This window comes from Fusarium falciforme, chromosome 8 (genome assembly GCF_026873545.1).
Source record: "Fusarium falciforme chromosome 8, complete sequence".
Taxonomy (NCBI): Eukaryota; Fungi; Ascomycota; class Sordariomycetes; order Hypocreales; family Nectriaceae; genus Fusarium; species Fusarium falciforme.
Genome location: NC_070551.1, coordinates 951,551 through 973,116, shown reverse-complemented (window position 1 = coordinate 973,116; position 21,566 = coordinate 951,551). Strand labels below are relative to the sequence as shown.

General features: G+C 53.2%; 10 protein-coding genes across 10 annotated transcripts; 2 read left to right on the top strand and 8 right to left on the bottom strand.

Moving 5' to 3' along the window:
- Window positions 1-125: 125 nt before the first annotated feature.
- On the bottom strand, window positions 126-1,896 carry NCS54_01014000 (Hypothetical protein; the record flags this gene model as incomplete). Its single annotated transcript, XM_053155460.1, has 5 exons — window positions 126-305; window positions 352-904; window positions 958-1,388; window positions 1,452-1,603; window positions 1,668-1,896. The coding sequence occupies 5 exons, from the start codon at window positions 1,894-1,896 to the stop codon at window positions 126-128; spliced, it is 1,545 nt and encodes a 514-aa protein (XP_053011435.1).
- Window positions 1,897-2,861: 965 nt separating this feature from the next.
- NCS54_01013900 (MR-MLE domain-containing protein) lies at window positions 2,862-3,971 on the bottom strand (the record flags this gene model as incomplete). Its single annotated transcript, XM_053155459.1, has 1 exon — window positions 2,862-3,971. The coding sequence occupies one exon, from the start codon at window positions 3,969-3,971 to the stop codon at window positions 2,862-2,864; it is 1,110 nt and encodes a 369-aa protein (XP_053011434.1).
- A 446-nt stretch (window positions 3,972-4,417) lies between these two features.
- NCS54_01013800 (Hypothetical protein) lies at window positions 4,418-5,788 on the bottom strand (the record flags this gene model as incomplete). The annotated part of the gene is made up of 1 exon (XM_053155458.1): window positions 4,418-5,788. The coding sequence occupies one exon, from the start codon at window positions 5,786-5,788 to the stop codon at window positions 4,418-4,420; it is 1,371 nt and encodes a 456-aa protein (XP_053011433.1).
- Window positions 5,789-6,294: 506 nt separating this feature from the next.
- On the bottom strand, window positions 6,295-7,431 carry NCS54_01013700 (Zn(2)-C6 fungal-type domain-containing protein; the record flags this gene model as incomplete). Its single annotated transcript, XM_053155457.1, has 3 exons — window positions 6,295-6,979; window positions 7,028-7,319; window positions 7,377-7,431. The coding sequence occupies 3 exons, from the start codon at window positions 7,429-7,431 to the stop codon at window positions 6,295-6,297; spliced, it is 1,032 nt and encodes a 343-aa protein (XP_053011432.1).
- A 345-nt stretch (window positions 7,432-7,776) lies between these two features.
- NCS54_01013600 (Hypothetical protein) lies at window positions 7,777-8,968 on the top strand (the record flags this gene model as incomplete). The annotated part of the gene is made up of 2 exons (XM_053155456.1): window positions 7,777-7,842; window positions 7,898-8,968. 2 exons carry the CDS (start codon window positions 7,777-7,779, stop codon window positions 8,966-8,968), a joined length of 1,137 nt encoding a protein of 378 aa, XP_053011431.1.
- A 274-nt stretch (window positions 8,969-9,242) lies between these two features.
- Window positions 9,243-10,244, bottom strand: NCS54_01013500 (Palmitoyl-protein thioesterase 1; the record flags this gene model as incomplete). Its single annotated transcript, XM_053155455.1, has 1 exon — window positions 9,243-10,244. The coding sequence occupies one exon, from the start codon at window positions 10,242-10,244 to the stop codon at window positions 9,243-9,245; it is 1,002 nt and encodes a 333-aa protein (XP_053011430.1).
- Window positions 10,245-12,100: 1,856 nt separating this feature from the next.
- NCS54_01013400 (Cyclin N-terminal domain-containing protein) lies at window positions 12,101-13,478 on the top strand (the record flags this gene model as incomplete). Its single annotated transcript, XM_053155454.1, has 3 exons — window positions 12,101-12,321; window positions 12,373-12,580; window positions 12,633-13,478. 3 exons carry the CDS (start codon window positions 12,101-12,103, stop codon window positions 13,476-13,478), a joined length of 1,275 nt encoding a protein of 424 aa, XP_053011429.1.
- A 95-nt stretch (window positions 13,479-13,573) lies between these two features.
- On the bottom strand, window positions 13,574-14,543 carry NCS54_01013300 (Hypothetical protein; the record flags this gene model as incomplete). Its single annotated transcript, XM_053155453.1, has 2 exons — window positions 13,574-14,358; window positions 14,408-14,543. The coding sequence occupies 2 exons, from the start codon at window positions 14,541-14,543 to the stop codon at window positions 13,574-13,576; spliced, it is 921 nt and encodes a 306-aa protein (XP_053011428.1).
- Window positions 14,544-15,638: 1,095 nt separating this feature from the next.
- Window positions 15,639-17,447, bottom strand: NCS54_01013200 (Hypothetical protein; the record flags this gene model as incomplete). Its single annotated transcript, XM_053155452.1, has 2 exons — window positions 15,639-17,271; window positions 17,350-17,447. The coding sequence occupies 2 exons, from the start codon at window positions 17,445-17,447 to the stop codon at window positions 15,639-15,641; spliced, it is 1,731 nt and encodes a 576-aa protein (XP_053011427.1).
- Window positions 17,448-18,388: 941 nt separating this feature from the next.
- NCS54_01013100 (Hypothetical protein) lies at window positions 18,389-19,706 on the bottom strand (the record flags this gene model as incomplete). Its single annotated transcript, XM_053155451.1, has 4 exons — window positions 19,478-19,706; window positions 19,379-19,394; window positions 19,000-19,223; window positions 18,389-18,933 (listed from the first exon to the last, which is right to left on the bottom strand). The coding sequence occupies exons 1-4, from the start codon at window positions 19,545-19,547 to the stop codon at window positions 18,389-18,391; spliced, it is 855 nt and encodes a 284-aa protein (XP_053011426.1). The 5' UTR covers window positions 19,548-19,706.
- Between the last annotated feature and the right edge of the window lie 1,860 nt (window positions 19,707-21,566).

Below are 21,566 nucleotides of genomic sequence, written 5' to 3'. Positions count from 1 at the left end.
ACTCAACCTCTCAAAGTTTAAGCCCTCAACCATGACGTGTCAGCCCTGAATCTAACATTAACAAGTGCAAAGTCTTGAACCGGCTCGGTCTCTTCCGTCGACCACGAATGCTGGCACTTCATCCATCATGCAGTTGCCGTCACCAACACCGCACCGGGAACCAATCCTCCGAGAACCGAGGCGCTGATCCAAGGGCCAGACATTGCAAAGTTCTCGACGTAGTAGTCAAAACTCTCAAACATCATGTAGCCCCCCGAACTTAGCTTAACGGTGCTGCACCAGCAGGTTCTGAACCCACCCGCCAACTGGACTGGTCAGCCGGTGTCTTAAGTGCTGGGAGGGGATGCTTACCACAAAGCCTGTCAGAGTTATAATCCACCCAAGAGAGAGGAAGTTGAAACAGCTGCAGACAAATTGCACCCATTTTCCCGGGGCTTTGAAAATAAGGTGTATCCCCCAAGTCACAGTGCTCAAGATGCCATACAGGAGCAGACCGCCTGACCAGCAACCCAGGCCAAAGGTAGGCGTACAGAAAGCAATCAAGAACGCCATCATGACCTCAAACACAACCAAGAAGAGCGATGCAAAGGCCGTGAACCACCACTGAGTTGGTCTTCTCCCATTGAGGTGCGTCAGGGCCGTCTGCGCGCAAAGCCTGTACTGGTCAAGATGTTTACGCAACGTGTGGGCTTTCTGGGCCCGGATCACTGCGTCAGCAAGGCCGCAATACTTGACCTTGCGACCTTGTCCGATAAACTCTTGAACTTCGAATACTCTCAGATCGTCCTGCGGCCTACTCCGTGACCACCACACGGGCGGTCGCATGTTATTCAAGTCAGCTCCGGCGGCTTGCGCAGAAGCCAAAACAGCGTCGACATTGAAGAGCCAGCGCGATATCAGAGCACTACCTGCATGTTAGTGTTTAATAATATTCATGAGGAGTTGGTCAAAACATACGCTGAACGATCTGCCGACACGGGGTTACGGTCAATGATAGTAAAGATGACCAGAAGAGGCAGCCAGCAGTAAAGGAGTCCGAGGGTAAGAGGCGATCCCTTTCTGTTTCCCGCCTCTTCATCAAAAGCAAGAACGATAGAGAAGATGAAGGCCGTGATAAAGGTCCCGAGACTAGCAAGAGTCGGAATAACGCCACGACGTCTCAGCATGCGCAGTTGAAAGGCCATATCTGAGAGCAGTTGCGCAGTGTAGTGCTGATCAGGATCATACTCTGTGTCAGGCTGTGGAAGAGGTCGGAAGAGGCCATAGACAAGGGCTGTGTAGAACCTCTCGCTGCTGGGCAGTTCAAACTGGCCAAGGCAACTCAAGACATAAAAGGCATCGTTAGTCAAGGTATTCTTTGACTTTGACATACGATGACAATGCCTGATCTGTCGCACGTTTCAGATGGTATGTGTCAGGGCAGTCTGTGGAGAGCCGGCCCAGTTCAGTACTGCTTGGGCTGTTCTGCGGATCTTGTGATGGTGGAGTGAATCGTAGGGAAGGTTGAAGACGATGGCCAGGGGGAAGATCCAGGTTGTTACCATTTCAAGAGTCGACCTGGTAGTCACTTGATCGGTGCGTCCTTCACAGATCTTGAGGCAGCCTGTTATGGTCAGCATAAAGCGCGGGCAATATGTAGCAAAACAAAAAGGAGCATCACAACTTACCCTCATACCCGAGAGCAATGGGGCGGTCTTCTCCCCTGAACCCCGCAATGGCCCCGTTCCAGAGATACTCTAAAACAGTCTCTTTGTTGACCCCATCCTTGGTCGTGTTTCCGACCATAATGGCGTCCAGCTTGTTCCAGCATGTTGCATACCCGTAGTCTTGGGCACTAACAGCGACAACGCAGGCAAGGACGATAAAGAGGTAGACCAGCCAGAGTGGAAGAAACATGGTTACTGTTGTTGATTTGTCTTGTCTGGTCGAACCACAGTCAACCCGCAGTCTTACAAGGCGCTTAAATACCTGAGCATATGGGAGGCAACACATCACACCTGCTGCTCAGCCTCACGACCAACTTGCCCTGACGGCTGAGCTCAGCCTACATTTATTGCACTTTGCGCACTCACACCTGTGACGAGCCGGTGGAGAGAGGCCAACAAATACCCGATGATTGTTTTCCGAACAATGGGTTGAAATGATCCGAGACAAGAGGCAACATCAAGGCAGAACTGCAAAAGCCAGGCATCATATTTCAGTTTGAGTAGGAAATGTGCCTGCTCGTGTCCTTGAATCAAGGAACAAGCGTATGAGAGCTCAACGTTGTGCCACCCCGGCTGATAAGAGGGTTACACAACCAAGGCGTAGCAGAGTCTCGGCCGATATAGATAGACGAGGCTGCATATCCTAAGCGCCGTATTCGCAACGCGTAGACAAACCACAGTCGTGTGAGCGGCAACTGTATCTGGGAGGGTGTCACTCGATTGGAGCTTGGCTGAACGCCACCCCCAATTACCCCTGAAACATGCTGCAAACAACTCACATGAGGCTATAATTTCCGCATTTGCATACTCCGTAGCTGAAAATCAGGCTCGGTGTTTTCACATTTTGTATGCAGGCAACTGACTGGGACAAATAACTGGCAGGCAATTTGGCAGCCTGTAGTCACACCTATGTACCGAGAATACTGTTTGGCTTTTACGCAACTGTGGTCACGCAACTCTTCGAGCAACCTCTCATCCACTTGTTATTGAATATTGTTATATCAACGATCCACCTGATACTAAACGTTTCGCTAAGGCTGTGAGATAGCAGATAAGAGATGCTGAGATCAGTCTGCAACACGACAAAAGCCCAACTACAATCCACCCATTCCCTCATGCAACCTTCGCTCAGCTCAGGAAACTCACCTCTACCCTTCAAGCCTTAATTTCGAAAAGAGGCTCTCCCAAAAGTGCAACATCCACAGCCCCAAATCCATTGCCAGGCACGTCTGTGGCGCTTATCTGTCCATCTCCCTTTAACCGAGGTATCTCTGCAATCAGTGGATTCGTCCACTCGGCAAACAAATCAACCGCCCTCATGTGCTTCTGTGGCGTGGAGGCCGCCAACTGCAAGTTCTGCGCTGTCGTCAAGGCGCAGCCCCAGGTGTCGTCGATGGTGACCATCATGTTGAGGGCCACGGCCGCGTCACGGAGGGTGCGAGCCTTGGTGAAGCCACCAACTCGCGAGGGCTTGATGTTGACTCCCGTTATACCGAGGGCGTGTGCAGAGACGAGGTCGCTCATGGTGACGACAGACTCATCCAAGGCGATTGGCAGGCCGGTGCGGCGGCCAACCTCGGCGGAGTCTGTGAGGGTGGCACACGGCTGCTCTATCGCCACCGTCATGCCCTGTGGGAGTGCGCGGGCAAATGTCAGAGCCTGACTGAGGTTCCATCCTCCGTTGGCATCAGCCCAGACGTCTACACTGTCAGGGAGAGCCTCGCGGATGGCTGCAACCCGGCGAGCGTCACTCAACGGGTCGTCTCCGACTTTGACCTGCATCGCCTTGGCCCCCTTGTCAAGTTCAGCGCGAGCCTTCTCAACACCGGTTGCTGGGTCTCCAATGCTAACGACCGAAAAGGCTCGCAGTTCCTTCTGCAGACGTCCGCCGAGGAGTACTGAAGTTGGCAGTCCCACAGCCTTGCCCAAGATGTCCCAACAGGCAATATCAATGATGGCCTTGGCAGCAGTGCCTGACAAGAGGATTCCGTCCATGACAGCACCCACAGCCGCCGGTGAGCGTGGGTCCAAGCCTAGGACATGAGGACTCAGCTCCTTGAGTGCGGCGAGCTCTCCGTTGAAAAAGCTCGGCAAGTAGTCACCGCCCAGGGGCGCTGACTCGGCCCAGCCCTCGAGGCCGTCGTCGGTACGGAGCCGGACGACGAGGGACCGCTGGCCGGTAGCACTCCGACCACCAGACATGGTGTACGTGCCATAATTGTAGTTGGCATCGTAGGTGAAGACGGTGATCTCGTTGATGTGCATTATAGTTGAACGTCAACTAGTTGGTGATATTATTCAGAGGTTTAGGTGTTGGATGAGCTTGCTTCTCAGCTTGGTCTGGCAAAACAAGAAGAGACCAGCCTTTTTATAACGCTCAATGCCGACCCCCCTCACTCCTTTTGCAGCTCTCAATGCCTATCACAAACTATATTAATATACATGCAGTTGTCTGGCGGATGAATCAGCCGTAGTGCCATCGGGTACAACAGCCGCTCCGGATGTGAAGCCGGATCTACATGTAAACACTCCGGCTACGCAGACCGACCAAGCATGCAGTACGCTTGATTTCTGCGCCATGTGAAGAAAGCAAGCAGACTTTATTTTTGATGACTATTTTAGAGCTCCATCCCCAACAGGAGTTATTTTCAAATTCTACTCCTTTCGAACTTGACGCTCCTCTACACCTATCCCGAAACCCCCTTAACATCTCAGATGCCATTGCTCTCCAAAACCTCCATATCATCCTTCCTCAACATGACGATAACTTCCAGTACCTCATCTTCCGATCTCTTCCTCGGCATGACAAGACCAACACCGTCAGCCTCAGAGTGCGGCGCCCTAACAAACTCTGGCTTCTCGAGACCCGCTCCAAAATCCAGCTCGTACAGGCCCAGGTCAGCCCAGCTCGTGAGGGTAAAATCACGAGAGGAGAACAGATCCCAGCCGGGAAAGATCATTTGGTAGTCGTCCATCTTTTCTGCGAGGGTGTAGATCTCGGCGATGTGGCGCGAGTTGATCTTGTTTGGCGATTGGGACTCGGCAATGGTATCACAGACCTTGGCTAGCTTCTTGACAAAGTCTAAGTCGGAAGAGGTGTTTAGGTTTTCAGTTTCTGTCTTGGCCAGGGAGTAGAGAATATTGTTTCCAAAGTAAGGGTTTTCAGAAGTTGAGAATCCCTCACCCAGACGTCGTCGGCCATTCACAGCCATGGCAAGTCGGCTCGTCTGGCCCTGCAGATCCGATTTACGCTGAGCCCGCGCGCGGGTGACGGCAGACCAGACTAGGGCAGAAACAATAGTATTGGTAGTTGGGGGAGTCGACACGAGACCCTCCAGTTGCTCCTTAATGGCGTTGATCCGACCAATAGGGATCGTAAACACCTTTGACGTCGCGGGCGAAAACTCGGTCGGGAACGCGGGAGGAGCGCTCGAGTGCTCAGGATGCGCCGCAAAGATTTCAGCAGTCGACTGGCTTGAAACGGCAGGTAGATCCTCAGAGAGAGCTTCAGAGAGCCGGGTGAATCTATCAAGGCCCAGCTTCTCGCCATTCGGCTCGGTTCCCGAAAGGTTTTGAACCCAGAGCTTCACAACCTGCGCAAATCCAGCGGCGTCAACCACATTGTGGTGAATCGAAACGAACAATCCCACACCCTGCTTGTCGGCAAATTGAAAGACGGAAGCACCAAAGATGGGAATCCCCGAGCTGAATGTAGCTTCGTCTACCATGGCGGGCACCGGCATCATGTCCGCTGGAACAGCCGAGGGAGGCATGGCACTCTCAGCAGCACTGTCGTAAGAAGCATCGATGACGCCCTTATCCTGAATGGTAGGAACGGCATCATCATCACTCCATCGGATCTCGAGGCTGGGAACTTCACCACCCTCTCGTGCTCTGGTTGTTGGGAAAACTCGACCAGACAGCCAGGGCAGCTGCTTCAAAAGACTCGCAAGACCATCTTGTAGCCGTGCAGAGATGGTGGTGGTTGATTCAGTGGTTCGGAAGGAGAAGACGACACCAACATAGGTTCTCGGCATGAGGTGGTCGAGGGGAGTCAAACGTTCAATGTGAGTGGAGGCCATTTTGTCGAGTTATGTAGGAAATAGTGGAAAAAGATGAAATGATGTTGCTACTTGAATGAATTTGGTGAGTTGAGGCTCTCGAGATGGTGCCGCCACTGGTCTTATATGTCGTCTCAACACCGTTGGCCACCACGGGGCCGCGGGACCGTGGGACCGTTCAAGCGCCAACGGACACGGGTTTTACAAAGAACCCGATTATTAGGGGCTCCGACCACTCGAGATGCAAATCTAAAAAGCGCCAGGACACATCACTTCATCATTTCTAGCATTTTACGTTGTATCCTGGGAGCCTGGCATAGGCACCGAGTGTTTACACCCCCTTCCCTGAGGAGTGGGGATGGAGTCAAGCTCGTACATGTCCGGAATAGGTTTAGCCGCATCAACCACCAAGCTCGTGTATATCCCACACGGGGTTGCTAAATACAATTGATAGAAAACTACACCAAGGCATTGAGTAATGGGTATCTAAACACGAACGAACGTATCATATGCGCAACAAGTCCAAATCAAATGTCGGTCAGAAGCTGGCTGACCATGCCCCTTGTGTGCTTCACCAATGAAACACAATGCGGCTCCTTGTCCTTTACCTGGTGAGGCAGTCGGCACCCAATTCCAGAGGTGACCGGGAGACTACCCGAGTGCCAGCCCTGCTGACGGTCCTCCATATGTTGCAGCATGGTTGTAAACGAGGGTGAGATGGAATGTTTCGTGCCAAAGAGTTCAGCTTTGATGGCCTTTTTCGCGATATTCTCCCAAACCAGGGGATCCAGACTCAGGGGAAATCCAGATTGACCGTAGGAAGCGTTGCTGTTCTGAGAAGTCTGCTCATACTTTTCACCGTCGCCGATGAACAAAAGCTTGGACTCGTTCCCCTCTTGAGCACGTTGCGCCTCATCCTCGACCGATTTCACAATCTTTTTGTATCCCTCTGCGATTGAAATTATCAAAGTGTTGAGGAGTTGCGCATTCTGCATCGCCCAGAGAAACTTGGTCGGACACACTTGGCATTGTATGATACTCGATGCGTTGGCTGTGAGATCCCGCAGAAGTGAAAGTCGAGCTGCAAAGGGTAAATTGTCTGCTTTTCGAACCTCTTCCAAGGATAAATACAGGTTGGCTAGACAAGCGCAGGTCTGTTGTCCAGGGTCTGTCTCAACCGCCAACAGTTTTGGGTCGACGTTGGTCTCGCATCTAGGCTTGTCAGCAGCGGGTCATCAAGGTAAGAGGGGCTTCACATACCCCCAAGATACCACATCGGCCGTCAAGTCACTGGGAGGCTGTAGGCATGGATCAAAAGCAATCGGCTCTAGATCGCTTATCGTCTCGCTCGAGACGCTCTTTTCAAGTGTCGCTGTTGACACACCGCTTGAAAAGGTGGCGGCGCTGTTATCTTGAGCTTCGTTCTCGTGCTGCATCTTTCGCTTCTTGGGCCTGCCCATGGGTAACCGGGCAGAGTACTTGCACGGCTCACCCATACCAGAGCATCTTCCACATTCTGGATATTCACCATCACACTTCAACTTCTTTTGTCCTGCACTCGGTCAGTATGGCTACGCGGTAGGGTTATGTAAGCCAAAAGGGGACTTGCTGCACTGATCACAGGAGGCCCTCCTGTTGGTAGGATCACTTAAGTCAGAAGTCATGATGAAACCGACAAAGCACCGCCTATATCTTCAGCCCTCGATAAAAAAAAAGAAGCAAGCTCTTCGTCGTCAGATTACAGATGATGATGAGCATGTTGTAAGTAAGCCTACGTCGCGTCAGTCGTGAGAATGTGGGCCCCCGACGCTCCCGCTCCGCCACACTTCACTCATCTCGTCGCGCCAAGACCGGAGCCCGGGGCTTGCATATTCCGACCGCCCAACCACCGGCGACAAAAAAAATTTCTGGACTTCCCTCGCTGATACTGATAGAAAAAAAGTCCCCACTATCAGAGAAACTTCGACATTTCTTGCATCTCCCAAGACAACTTTTTTGCGATCGCGACAATGGCGCCCTCAAAGGAACTCGTCGCCGCTGGCTCTACTACCGTAGCTGCCATTGACCCTGATCAGGTTTGTCAAACGTCTCTTCACAGCATTATCGTCTCCCCCTAACCCTTGGATCCAGACCCTCAAAGCTTCCAAGGCTCTCTTGGCACACATCAAGAAGGCATCCAAGCAAAAGGCCGACGAGTCCGGCAAGCGCAACCTCCTCGACGACGATGATGAGCCCACCGAGACCCCCATCTGGCTCACCCTGACCACCAAGCGCCACATCGCCGACAAGGCCCGTCTCCAGCCCGGCAAGATCGTCCTCCCTCACTCGCTCAACACCGACGAGACGGCCACCATCTGCCTGATCACCGCCGATCCCCAGCGCGCCTACAAGGACATTGTCGCCTCGGAAGAGTTCCCCGCCGAGCTGTCCAAGCGCATCGCCCGCGTCATCGACTACGGCAAGCTCAAGGCAAAGTACAGCCAGTACGAGGCCCAGAGGAAACTCTACTCCGAGTGCGACATCTTCCTCGCCGACGACCGAATCGTCAACCGGTTACCCAAGGTCCTGGGCAAGACCTTCTACAAGACCACTCAGAAGCGACCCATCCCCGTCAGCCTGCAGGCCAAGGCCCCCAAGGTCGACGGCAAGCGACAGAAGCGAGTCAAGACCGAGGGTGTCGTCAACGCTGGTACACCCGCCGAGATCGCCAAGGAGATTGAAAAGGCCATTGGCGCAGCCCTCGTCAGCCTTTCGCCCACCACCAACACTGCCGTGCGAGTCGGATACTCTGGCTGGACCCCCGAGCAGATTGCCGAGAATGTCGAGACCGTCGTCACCGCCATGATCGACAGGTGGGTTCCCCAGAAGTGGCGCAACCTGAGGAGCATCTACATCAAGGGCCCCGAGACCACCGCCCTGCCCATCTGGATGGCCGACGAGCTCTGGGTCGATGACAACGATGTCATTGCCGAGGAGGATGAGACCAAGACGCTCAAGGCTGAGAAGGCCAACATTGGCAAGAAGCGCAAGTCGCTCGAGAACACCACCGAGGAGGCCGAGTCTCCCGCTCCCAAGAAGAAGGCCAAGAAGGAGAAGAACGTGCCCGAGGGCGACGACGACAAGCTCGACAAGCAAATCTCGGACCGAAAGACTCGGTTGAAGAAGCAAAAGGCCAAAGCAAAGAAGGCCATTGACAACTAAACTGATACCTTGCATTACTCTCGGCACCGGTGTTGGGGCGTTGAACGGCGGCAAAATAAGAATAAATAGAACTGTGCCTTTGCATTCATCCAATATCAATATTGTCCTGTTGAGTGGTATTACATAAACACGCCAACCCATTCATGACCTTGTTCCTGACATATCAATTTCACGCCTTGTTCCCTGCCTTCGCCTTTCCCTTCAACCCAGCTTTATGTGCAGAATAACCCCGATAAAATCCAGAACACTCGGTAGTAGTCACTTCGGTGCAACGCTATAGCTCCTCCGCCTCAAAGAGACCGTCTCCCGTAGGGTTCTCCATGTCAGACTTGAACGTCTTTCGCCAAGGGCCAAAGAACTCAGCCGCTGTCTTGTTGAGAAGTTCGCCCATGTTCTCGAGGTGGTCACCAGGTGCAACTCGGAATCGAAGACCACCCTTGCGGTCAAGCTCACGCAGACCGAGCCAGTCCTCGCGGTAGAGCTGGCGGGCTCTCAACGGGGTGACCTCGGTACCGTTGACCTCCTCAAACCAGGACGACTCCTTGGGGGAAACCATGGTGTCGCTCTCAAACATCCACATGACAAAGTTGGTCAAGCTGCCAAGGTTCGCCTTGTACTTTTCGTTCTTGAGCTCGCGTTCGTTGTTGATATCAGCCAGGAAGTTGGAGTGCTCGAGATAGCGTTCGTAGTCTGGGTTCTGGGGGTCACGGAAGTATTGGGCGGGGATAAGACGCGACTGCACGAAGCTGCTCCAGACGTTGAACTTAAGAAGCGCCATAGCTCCCTTGCAGATCCAGTCGTTGTCTGCGCAAACTCTGAACTTGGAGATACCATTGTGTTGGCTGCCAAATGTGACGAGACTGCGGACCTGGGGCCAGTTACATCGCTCGACGTAGCCACGCAGGAACTGGCCACCCTGGGAGATGCCGACAGCATCAATTGCCGGTGCCGTAGACAGGATCGGATGCTTGGCAAGCTCCTCGCAGACTTGCTCGATTTGGGCCGAGACGTTGCCAGTGAAGGTGGCGGTGCGGTCTTGCTCGGAGCTCTTGTCGACAGCAATCACATAGACAAATGTGCCAGGGTTGGCGGACTCGATGAGTTCCTCCACGGCTTTCATGCTTTCGCTGTGGACGTAGTCACCAAGACCATGCCAAACAACAACGGGAAGTGGAGTGTCGTCCAGATCGTCAGTCGCGTGGGCGGGCGCGGCGTAGCCATGGCCGGCAAGAAGCCCCGTGGCCAATCCAAGACGGAGCAAGGAAGGGTAGAGCATGATGATGAACGATGATAAACTCCAATGCAAATGCAGATGCCAAAAGTATGGTTTATTCGTGTGATGAGCTGCTGTGGATGCTGGATTCGATGTTGGAGATGGAGAGTCTGCCTGGGGCTGAAGACGTCAGCTCGCGAGCTAATACCTCCACCAACCGTGCTTCCGGAAGGAGCGCGGGGGTGGGCGTAATGGGAATGAGCTCCTATGGTGAGAGCTTCTCATTGGTCACTGCGGCATGAAGATGTTCCGCCTCAACAAGTACAAGTTTCACCATGAAGACAGAAACTCGCGAGTCACGGAACTCGGGCAACATCAAATCATGGGCTTGTTTGTCTCTTCTTACGGACCGTCGGAAACAAGCAAGGGGCCTTGCAGAATCTGCCCTCTAAGAAGTTGAGAGTGACTCCATCTTGAACCTCCCCACCTCCCTGACTTGCAGATCCCCCCTGCTCCGGCGATTCGCCAGCGCCCACTACCCGAAGTATTCGTCACTAGTAAAACCCCTGGTGGACGTGAAGACTCCAGTGTGCCCTGGCGATCGGTCGTTTCGAAGGAAAGATGCGGTTCTGGATGACGACGCCTCGAGCGATAGCGAATCATTCGAGACAGTCGGGCTGATGCTAGTGGGTTAGGGTGATTGAGTTTGCTGAAAGGGACAATCCCTCAATGGTACAAAAGCCATTGATTCAACCACTTGTTTCCCAAGAACCATTCTTCATTGTTCCTTCAAACATTGGTCCTTCCTTGACATCAAGCTGAGCTGGTCTCCATTCTCTCTATTCCTGCTTTACTTATACCATCTACAAAAACTCACTCGATCCTGTCTGCACTCTCATTCCATTAGTACCTTCTTACAATCCATACCCCACCAACTTCCAACATGAACTTCAGCACCTTCTTCGTCGTCGCCTGCGCCACTCTGGCTGCTGCCCTCCCCTTTCCCTCTTTCAAGGAGGCGGACGGTGACTTCCATCACGCTCCTACTATCGCATCTACCGATTTGGAATAGACATCGATTCAGAAATGCCGACTGCAATGGGGCCCTGTCTCGGTTGTGACGGGTGGGATGTCGGGTTACCCTATTGCAGGCGAAAAAGAAATGTCAATTTACTCTAGAAGGTAACAACCGTGCCAAGTCAACGATAATTAAAATATGAAAACTGACAGCGGCCTGAGCAGGAGAGAAGATAATCACTGAACTACTCTGTCTCGTCGTTTCTTTTACAATGTTGCTGAGATTTGGGCATTGGCGTTTTGAACTGGGGATCAATGGTGATTAAGGGAGGCACAACTACTTAACTAGAACCTGCACATACCAATGTCACTGTAAATAAACGGCAGTCATAAGCAAACAAGAAACCATAAAATTATACACCAACTCGTTAGGTGAGCCAATCGCTTAAGTTGTGATTGTTCATTCCCAAAGTTGTCGCTGCGCAGACGGATTCAAGATACCTAACCACGAACTGTGGCTGGTGCAACTGCGCCACACACCAGCCTCAGCCTTGTCGCATCAGAGCTCCCATCGCCAACCGATTCAAGCTCTTCAGAAACACAAAATACCTGGATTCCTCTACTAATAAACTGCCGGACCACCGTCTGCAAGAATTATTCCACTCGTATCCGTGTTTAAACTACATAGAACGGCCCGCGGCGCCTCGGGTTGGCAGATCAACTCCTTCCACGATAATCCTTCGATTCCGTCGCTCGAAGCCTAAGAACCAAGCGATATCCAGTATCCTCTACGACCAGCAACACCCCAGACACGACACCTCCCGTAGTACTCTCGATCACCGCATACATTCCTGCCGCATCCTTTACCCGCTGAGCCTGGTCTCGGCGCAGCAGCCACCGAAATGGCCCCCTCAAACAATGAACGAGCCGCCACGGCGACGAACGGCGACGCGATACCTAAGATTGGACCTCATCCAGGCTTCATCTCGAGCTCGAACCAATACACAACCGAGCTCAAACTCCGACGAATGCTCAAGGATAACGGCTGCGACCCAGCAAGGCAGGATAATTACCGACTGCAGGGTGTGCAGCTGATTGACAACGTCAGAGAGTACTTGCAGCTGTGAGTTGGACACGACGCTCAGTTCTCTGCCTCGACTCTGACAATAGCTAGGCCTGTTCGAACGTTTGATACTGCGTGCACGTATTTCCACAAGTTTCGACTCAACTTTCGCGACGCCGAGTACAACTACCAGGACGCAGCGCTGGCCGCTCTGTTTGTAGCGTGCAAGGTGGAGGATACCATCAAAAAGTCCAAGGAAATCCTTGCCGCGGCGTATAATGTCAAGAATCCAGAGAAACCAGCAGCTTCCGACGACAAGGTACGAACCCCATACACTCTTGTGCTCTGAATATGTTCTCATCCTGTCCTAGATCTTTGACTCTCCGGGCAAAATCATCATCTGCCTCGAACGCTTGATCCTTGAAACTATCGGCTTCGATTTTCGCACACGATACCCTCAGAAGCTCCTCGTCAAGGTGGTACGGGAAATATTGGGCAAGGAAGAGGGCAAGCCATTCTTTGAGACTGCATACGCCATGTGCATCGACATGTACAAGACGTTTGTGCCCATCAAGCGCACAACCTTCTCCATGGTCATGGCCGTGGTGGAGCTTACGGCTCTGATGACAGAACAACATGTTGAAAGGGTGCAAGAATACGCGGCCAAGAAGCCCCAATATCATCGAGGTGCCGTCATGGAGACGATGCTCGACATCCTCGATCTCTACGTGCAGCACCAAAAGTCGACCAAGCTTGGGCCGCAGTTTGACCAGAACAAGATCATCGATATCAAGATCCGGCTTAACAACGATCTTGACAAGGCATTCGAGCCGCGTCATCTGTTCTTCTGTTCCCGCTGCGAGGCTGAAGATCCTCAACCTCTCACACCAGCCTCGGCCACATCCCCAGCGACTTCTAACTCTTGGCCTGGAGATGCTTCTGGACGTAGGACTGCTCGGGGGCAGGATGGAACTATGAGATTTGTGTTTGACCCTGAAAGTGCGAAACAGGAGCAAGAGACTACAGGGGAGTACTTCCGAGAGGAGTACGAGGAGTATGAAGTCGAGGTCGAGGAGCCTGTACCTCCACCACCTCACCACGAAGGCGGGCGTGGAGGGTACCATGGTCACAGGGATAGAGGAGACCACCGACGTGGAGGACCATATGGAGGATATCGAGGAGATCGGCATTACAGAGGAAGGGGGAGACATTATTGATGCTCTCTTTACCCCAAGGAACGTCCATTCAATCTATAGATACCCTTTCATCAATCAACCCACGCTGGGACTCGATTTATGTCACAATCATCTCTTCAGTTCACAACACCCAAGTTTCCGACCTGACTTGGAATAGACGACAACAACCCGCTGCCCATGTCACTTGTCGCAAAGTAATATGCCGCTGTCGCGACGATACTCGGCACAGCGACATACATCAAGTTGCGCGCAAACACCTTGGTCCCCTTCTTCATGATGATGGTCAACTTTTCGTGGAACGACTCCTGATCATTGATGTGCGGAAACGGCACTTCAGGAATGGGCTTGCCCAGGAACTTGCATAGCGGCTCCCACCCATCTTTGAGGCTGTACTCGAGAAGCCGCTCAGGGGGTGTGGTTTCTCTCACGTTCTTGTAGTGCTGCTTGTATCCTTCTCGCACATTGGCCTGTATCTCTTCCTTGGTCGTCGCCTTGAAGTGGTACTTGAACCACACCGTCGTCAAGCCGTCAACCTCGGAAACGTACCTAGCCCCAATGGCAGCGAGAAACCGCCAGAACGGGTTATACATGGTACTGATGATGCTGCCATTGAAGCTCTTGTACCAAGCCTCCACGTCGCGCTCGACGAGTACGACCTTGGACTCTGGGTACGCTTCGAGCATCTCGGGGCCGAAGCAGTTGGCTGGATAGTCGCAGATGGCACCGCAGTGTCCGAGGAGTTGATCAAAGTCTTTGCGCCCGAGAGGTTCCTGGCCGGGCTGGAGGTCGTATTTCCTATGGAATGCTTCCTTCCAGAGCTCGACCTCGCAGGGGTTGGCGAACATGGCGAAGCCGTGGTATACTTCGTTGTAGCCGAGGATCATGAGGGCTCGCTGCATCGCTGGAGATGTTAGCTGGTGGGTTTGGGACGGAGGTGTCTTGGTGCTTACAGGATGTGCCTGTTCGTGACATGCCGAGGGCGAGGACTTCCATGGGGACTGTTCTTGTGCACTTGCGGCGGTCAATGCTGAGGTCTGGCTGGAAGAGTTCCGGGTGCTTCTCCTCGAGGGTTTGCATTCGCGACATGATGATGGATATGAGTATGGCCTTGCTTGGCTCTTACAAAACCTCACAGTATCCAGAGCAGGAACCAAGAGCTTTATAGGACTTACATGGCTGCGTCTTGTTCCCTCTCTCCTCCACCAACTTCCAACTGCCATCTCACACACTCTAACAAGGACGCCCCTTGATATCAACCCCGCGACGATCCTGCACCTCGTAACGCAGCCATCCTTCCATGAAACCTGTCGTGCGATATCCTCTTCTTAGGATATCCTTGTTTGCGGACCATCGCGGCCCGGGCCCTCGGGGGTTGCGGCTCTCGGGGCTCTAGATTTCCACAGCGGCATCCGAGCGTGAGATCCTAGGGTCTCCCCTTGTTCATATCAGGGGATATACTGTTTTGTTTTATCGGACCATCGGGTCACTGATTTGAAGATCTCGGGTGTCGGTTGAGTTGAGATCGGTACATCGACTTGCAAAGATGACAGCAAGAAGCATACAACCCATCGGCATACCAACTCATGTCCTACATCCTCTGAAGCTCCCCGTCTGCACCTCCCACGTATTCCCTCCAAAGCACAAGCCCCAGATCAGTGGAATCCCGTCTGATGTGCATGATGATCTGTCTCCCTACATGTACAGCCTCTCCACAAAGGTGAATCAGCTTTCTCTCCGAGCAAGGGTCCCTCGCCGCCACGTCCCGCATGAAACTTGAGCTTTGGAGGAATGATTCAGTGTTGGTTGTGTTCTGGCGTGGTTTTCGAGTCATGCCGGCGTCGTCTTGGCACTGATCCAGGGCTGTAGCCCGTTGAAACGAGGCATTGAAGTCTGAGCTGGGTATACTGGGCGAGGGTACTAATAGTAGTTGGATGAAGATGCCGGGATAGCTAGGATCACCTCCGCTAGCTATAGCTCCTGGTCATATCTTCTTGTCATTCGAGCCTTCGTTCATTCTCACATGTTTCGTTGAAGAGGCAGTGGCACTGGTACAAGATGCCTTGGCCAGTCGCACCCCTCGTGCTCCGGTGTAGAACAAGTGCATGGATATCATGGATGGTTTCTATGCTCGCTAGGTCTCAGAACATGCCCATCATTATCTACCCCCCAATCTCCATCTCTTCACTGTCTTGTCTCCTTCGTCTTATCCTCTCCATGCTCCCCAATCGTCAGATCCTCGCCTGAAGGTCCAGTCGACTTGACACCCTCTATATCCTCCACGTTCTCCCCCTTCTTCTCCTCAATAGTGCCCTCTGCACTCTTGATACTACTCGCCTTGCTTACATCCGCACTCACCGGACTCTGCACTCTCAACCCCAAATCCTTCTCAGCATCTGGATCTTCCTTATTTGCACCCTTCCAGTCCGCCGCCCTCACCTGCGGCACCGGCTGTCCCTCGTCAGGCTCCAGCACCTCCTCGGGCATGGCATCGGTACCGGCCACGCGCCACACCACGGCGATGCGGTCCATGGCCCGGGAGCCTTTGCGGCTGGAGCCCTTGATCCCATCCATGGCGTCCCATTCGATGTTGAAGACGCCGCTCTCGGCGGGCTTGCCGTCGTTTTCAGGGCCTTGACCTTCGAAAAAGGCGTTGAACCATACATGTGCGACGGCTGTTACCATGGTCAGACCCATACTCTTGGTCGTCTTGTTACGACGCTCCACCGAGATGTTGACGTCGCTGTTGGGGATGCGGATAGGCTCCTTAGGTCTTAGAATAACGGCCATGCCCCCGGGTTCTTGTTCCGAGGATGCATCGGTAAGTTCTGTTTTGGAAGAGGTAGCGCTTGGAGGAGCGGATGCACTCTTGGAAGCGACCGACTTGCGTGAACTCGCCGGCGACACCTTGTGAAGAAGCTCCGTCCCCTTGCGCTTGATGACCTCCTTCTTACCCTTGGCGTCCTTTTCATTCGTCGAAGCCTCGCCGTTGCCAGGGTTCGTCGCATCCGAAAAGTGCGCCTCATCTGGAGCCTTTTCCTTTTGCTTGGTGGCCGAGTATCCGGCCATCTCCCATATCATGTCGCTGATACCGCTCTCCTCTGGCGCTTCAGGATCGACAAGCACACGCTCCTCCTTCTTGAAGGTGTGAAAGATGTCGATCTTCTTGCCTTCATCTGCGAAACCTTCCACGTCGACTCTGACACCATTCCGTAGACCCCAGGCATGGATCTCGACAATCTCAATCGGCCGGTCGATGTATTTCTTGCCGCCTTTCGTCCAACGCTCGACGTAGCTGATCCAACGTAACTGCGAAGGTATAGAAACACCAGCTCCGAACCGAGGCCGCATCCTCCGCTCAGTGAACCGCGCAAGTGCATCTTCAGGCTTCCAGCCCTCCTCAGCAATGAGGTAACTGCAACTCACAGTCCCACTACGTCCCTTGCCAGCCTTGCAATGCACCACCACAACCCTCGACTTGCGCTTCTCCTCCCTCCGCGCAGCATCATCCGTCCCTTTCCCTGAAGACACAGGTCTCCCATCTTCTGTAACTCGTCCACCCTCGAGATCGCCGCCGTGCATCCAGTTGCGCATACTGGCCAAGATCATCGGCATGAGGCGAAAGGGTGGGGGATGGTGATCTGGCCATGGGTAGTGCCTCACGCGACCGTATACGGATTCGTCTGGATATCCGGTTCCTTCGGCGCGGAACTCCCATATCGCCCAGTCTTCACCATGCTTGGAGTCGAGGAACTTGACTAGCTGATCGAGGGGGTTTCGGTAGGCGAGCTGCGGGTACGTTTGCGAGGGGCCGGACCTGGGGGCAGGTGATGTTAGCGAAATTCAGCAATTTGAGGAGGAAATAGAGGAATCCAACGATCATCTTGTGACATACGTGGCAATGATGCGATCCGTAACGTAACAAAGGTCCAGGCCGGCTTCAGGATGTCGAGCGCGTGGCCCCGCGACAATCTGTCGCAAGAGCGAAGCCATGACTGACAGCGCACCAGAGGTAGAGACAGACGGGAACTTGAGGGCTAAAGAGAGTATCAGGACAAGCTCGTAGACAGCCTGGACGGGGAGCAGGAGGCGATGGAGGTTGAAAGGCTGAAGTTGCAAGGTTGAAAGACGTGGTCACCACATGCTAACAGTACCTACCAGAGGTACCGACGTCATGGCTGAGGGCCCCACTACTATCGCTATCTGGAATGAGGCCTCATCGTCATCATTGACGACGTCAAGACCAAGATATTTTTCTTAGCGGGCCAGCTCAGATCATGGCCACGGCAATCCGGCACATATTTCTGATGCATTCATGATATTTTCGAAGCTATACAGGTTTCAATTGGATAGTCACATCCTAGTTTCGCAGCTGACCTGTTCAGCCAGCATCAAGATCAACGAATAGCACGATAACTTGAAATTCAATGCAGCGGAGTTATAACACCAGGAAATCCATCCCGCAACCCCTGACCTAGTTCAGTCTCCTCCCCGTCTTCGTCCTTGTTCCTCCCATTGATGTCCCGCCCGATCAAGTCCAAACCAGCTTCCTTTGCTTGTCGAACCAAGCCGAAATGCTCAGCCCACCAAACTCCTCCAACAGACAGACGTGGGAACAGTCGCACAAGAAAAGTCCCCCCAGTATAGGATAAAACAAAACTATTGACACAAAGACACGGCTTTTCTCCATCGTTTGACCGTGCCTCAAACTTGCGATTCCCAGGACGTAACGTCTAATCCTTGTCTCTTGTTCCATGGACCTGGGATCGTCCTCACGCAGTGGCTGATTGACAGCCCGGATCCAACTCGTAGCGTCGTGGTCCTCTTTTTAGATTGTCATGTCTCGTTGAAGCACACATAGCTTCTTCGGAAGGCGCACACCGGCTCGTGCGCATCTTCGTAGATGTCCGAGTCGCGCGATTGCGCATCTTGCCTTATGAGGTCTTCTTGGCCGGACCGCTGACGTACTTACCGACATCGGTGGCATCGTGGAACTGCCTGGCAGCCTCCTTGGCCGTCTGCCAAGCCTGGCGCGCGGCAGGGGGAGTTCCCTGGGAAGCGACCAGAGAGTCGACACGGGTGCTGAGCTGGGCGAACGAGTTCTGGACGTGGCTGCTCTGGGTGTAGCGAGCACGGAGGAAGGCAGTGTAGAGGACAATCAGGATCCAAGATCGGCGCTGGAAGAAGATGGCCGACAGCAGAATGCGGAACCAGAGAAGAATCTCGAGCGACGAGACAATGGACATGGAAGCATCGTAGTACTCCTTGACGAAAGCACCGATCTGGTCAGCGAGGGGGCTGTTGACCACGGGTCGGCGGCTGGGAGAAGAGCCCTCGGGCTGCGGCTCAGTCTTGGGCGCAAGGAGGGTGGGAATCAGGTTGGCGCGGGTGTAGGTAGCAACGTGGAAAACCGAGTAGATCGAGTAGGGGAGCAGAGCGAGGGGGTACTGGGGAGTAAAGAGCCACACGAGGGCCATGACTGGGAAATGTCAGCTTCAAGTTGCTGCAAGATAAGAGCCAATCCGTCGGCAAAGGTTGTCCTTACTGAGGTACTGAATGTTCTCATCCGAAAGGAGGGCCAGAGGGCCGGGAGCAGGGCGAGCGCCAGTCTTTGCGCGGGCGCGCAGAGTCTTGTAGACGACAATACCATAGGTGGCAGCGGCGGCGATAAAGGCGGTCCGATACGAGAACTGGGCCATACCCGAGTAATAGTTCATTCGGAGCCACGAGAAGCCATATCGAATCGTGGTAAGAATTAGGGTCATGTGTCTGTAGTCGAAACATGCTGATTAGTCACAGATCGACTCAAAATTGGAAGCGAAGCGAGCTCGAGAGGGAGACATGGAGCTGCCCAAGGAGCTATCGTGGCCATTCGGTGCGCCGGCAGTGGACGGAACAAGGACTGGGACGGTGACAAGACATACCCAACGAACCAAGCGACTATTTTGCAAAGAAGCAACAGTTAGCAAAGCGATCTCGTTGGCATATGCGCGCGCAACTTGGACCAAGGAGATACCACGTACACTGCAGGGTCTTGGCGAGGGCAATCAGCCTCTCCTGGATAGGAAGATTGGGGTTTGGCGGAGGGGCCATGGCGTTGAAAGTCGATGGACGAGAATGATACGAATACAGAAGAAGCGAAGGAAAGAGCGCGCGCGCGGGTGCGATAGACGACGGGCGAGTCCTTTTTGTTGTTTGTTGGAGGGGGAGGGAGCAAAGATGGTGACGGATGACGATGCTAGCTGAAGGGAAAGGGACAGGAAGAAGTTGTGGGTTGTGGTGTGGGCAGAAGAAGCAAGTCAAGGCAGACGTGGAATGCAATAGGTGCAGTTGAGTGGCAGTGAGTGACGGAACCCATCCCCGCCTCGAGCGGGAACTGCCCTGAGCTCCAGGCCTCGGGTCAAGGTTTCAGTGGCCTCTTCCAGCGTGTTCCAGCAGGAGAGGCGCTAATTAAGCCACTAACGGTGGGGATCCTCGACAGGGGTGGCTGATGGACGGGAGGGAGCTAGAAGTGGGGGAAGATGGTCAAGGAGGCTGGTCAAGAGGAGGTTGGGAAGGGGGATAATGTGCGAGATTGGCTTTTGTGAAGTTGATGAAGCTATTCACATTGTGCTATTCTCATAAACTGATGAGCGCTGCCCTTGGGTGATTGCCAAACAATCAGGACACATGTCTACAAAGTGACGATGGCTTCGATGACGACAACCTTTGACTCACAAAGCACGTGTAAACACGCAAACCAAGGCCGTCCGTCCGTCCATCGACGCGCGACACTGGCTTCTGCTTCTCATCCGGCCAGCTTTCCAACTTGCCTTGCAACACTCGCGTGCTCATGGGGGCGATCGAATTCGTCACTCCCCTCAGAAGCTTGCTCCAGCATTCGATGGATGTTTGGTTTCGTCATCGCCAGCTCTCTTGGTCAAACCAGGTCCGAGCCCCTGCCTAGCTGAACAGGACGAACCGCAGCCCGACCAATCGGACGAGGCGTGAATGTAGAATGGGTGGGTAGAACTGCGAAACCTGCGTCTTGAACCAGGTTTTGATACCGACGAAGGATTCGACTTGAGAGCTTCTTCTTTTCTATCACAAGCAAGAAGAAACTGCTGTTCCTTCGTAAGCTTCCAGCCACATTGCTGATATTCCCAAGTTTCGGAAGCTCAACGTTGCACAATGTCCCTTGGCAATCAACCTCTCCAACATGCGACAAGCGCCAACTTGATGCATCTGATTGGCTACCAGAGCTGCAACCTCAAATCGCAACCCAAGCGCGAGCTTATCCACCCACAAGCGAAGCCTGTGCTGAACTTTGTTGCGTCCGTCTCTGTTAGATGGCTGCCTATTCCCCGAGGCTTTGACTTCCCAATTTATCCATCAAAGGCCAACTTTCATGACCTTGAGGGTTTCACTTGAAACTGTCTCAGATCCCTTGCTTTTCTGGAATTCAATTAATCTTTTCTTGATACGTGTCCCGAGATGCTCCATACAATTATGTCTTGTCACTGGGGTTAAGGTGACAAAAAGGAGATGATGACTGTAGGGAGACTTGGAAATAACAAGCCATGTTCTGTAAATGAACAGTGTGACTGAGATGTTTATTTAGTAGTGATAAACAGTCCGTATTGGTCATCCTTGATGCAGGGACAGGACGTTGGCTGTGTTCTGTGTCTTGTTCAGTCGCAACGCAAGCATAGTGGTCATGGGTGCGCTTGTGAGGGAACCAACATGTGATGCCCACTTCAATATGTCCCCATGGCCAATACTTCTGGCTTATTTCTTCTTGTATTCGGAGTTGCGGTCTGCGAAGTGGCTTCGTTGGACCCGTAGCTGTATCGGGGAGCCTCACAGTCACTTGAAGCTCATGCGACCAAACCTTGGAGGGCAGCCAATGAATCGGGCGCCGTAGTTTCGCGCAGTAACTCGAATAGTTATGCGAGTAGCCGCTATCTCTGCGAATAGAGCATTGTCATAATGTGTTGGGTACACCAGTGTGTTGTGAGCAAGGGGCTATTGCTAAACATGCTTCGATAGGTATGATGACGGGTGTGTAAACATGGGCATGACTCCTGCAGACATTGTGTCGTTTATTAATGACTTAATATCGCTTCAAGAATT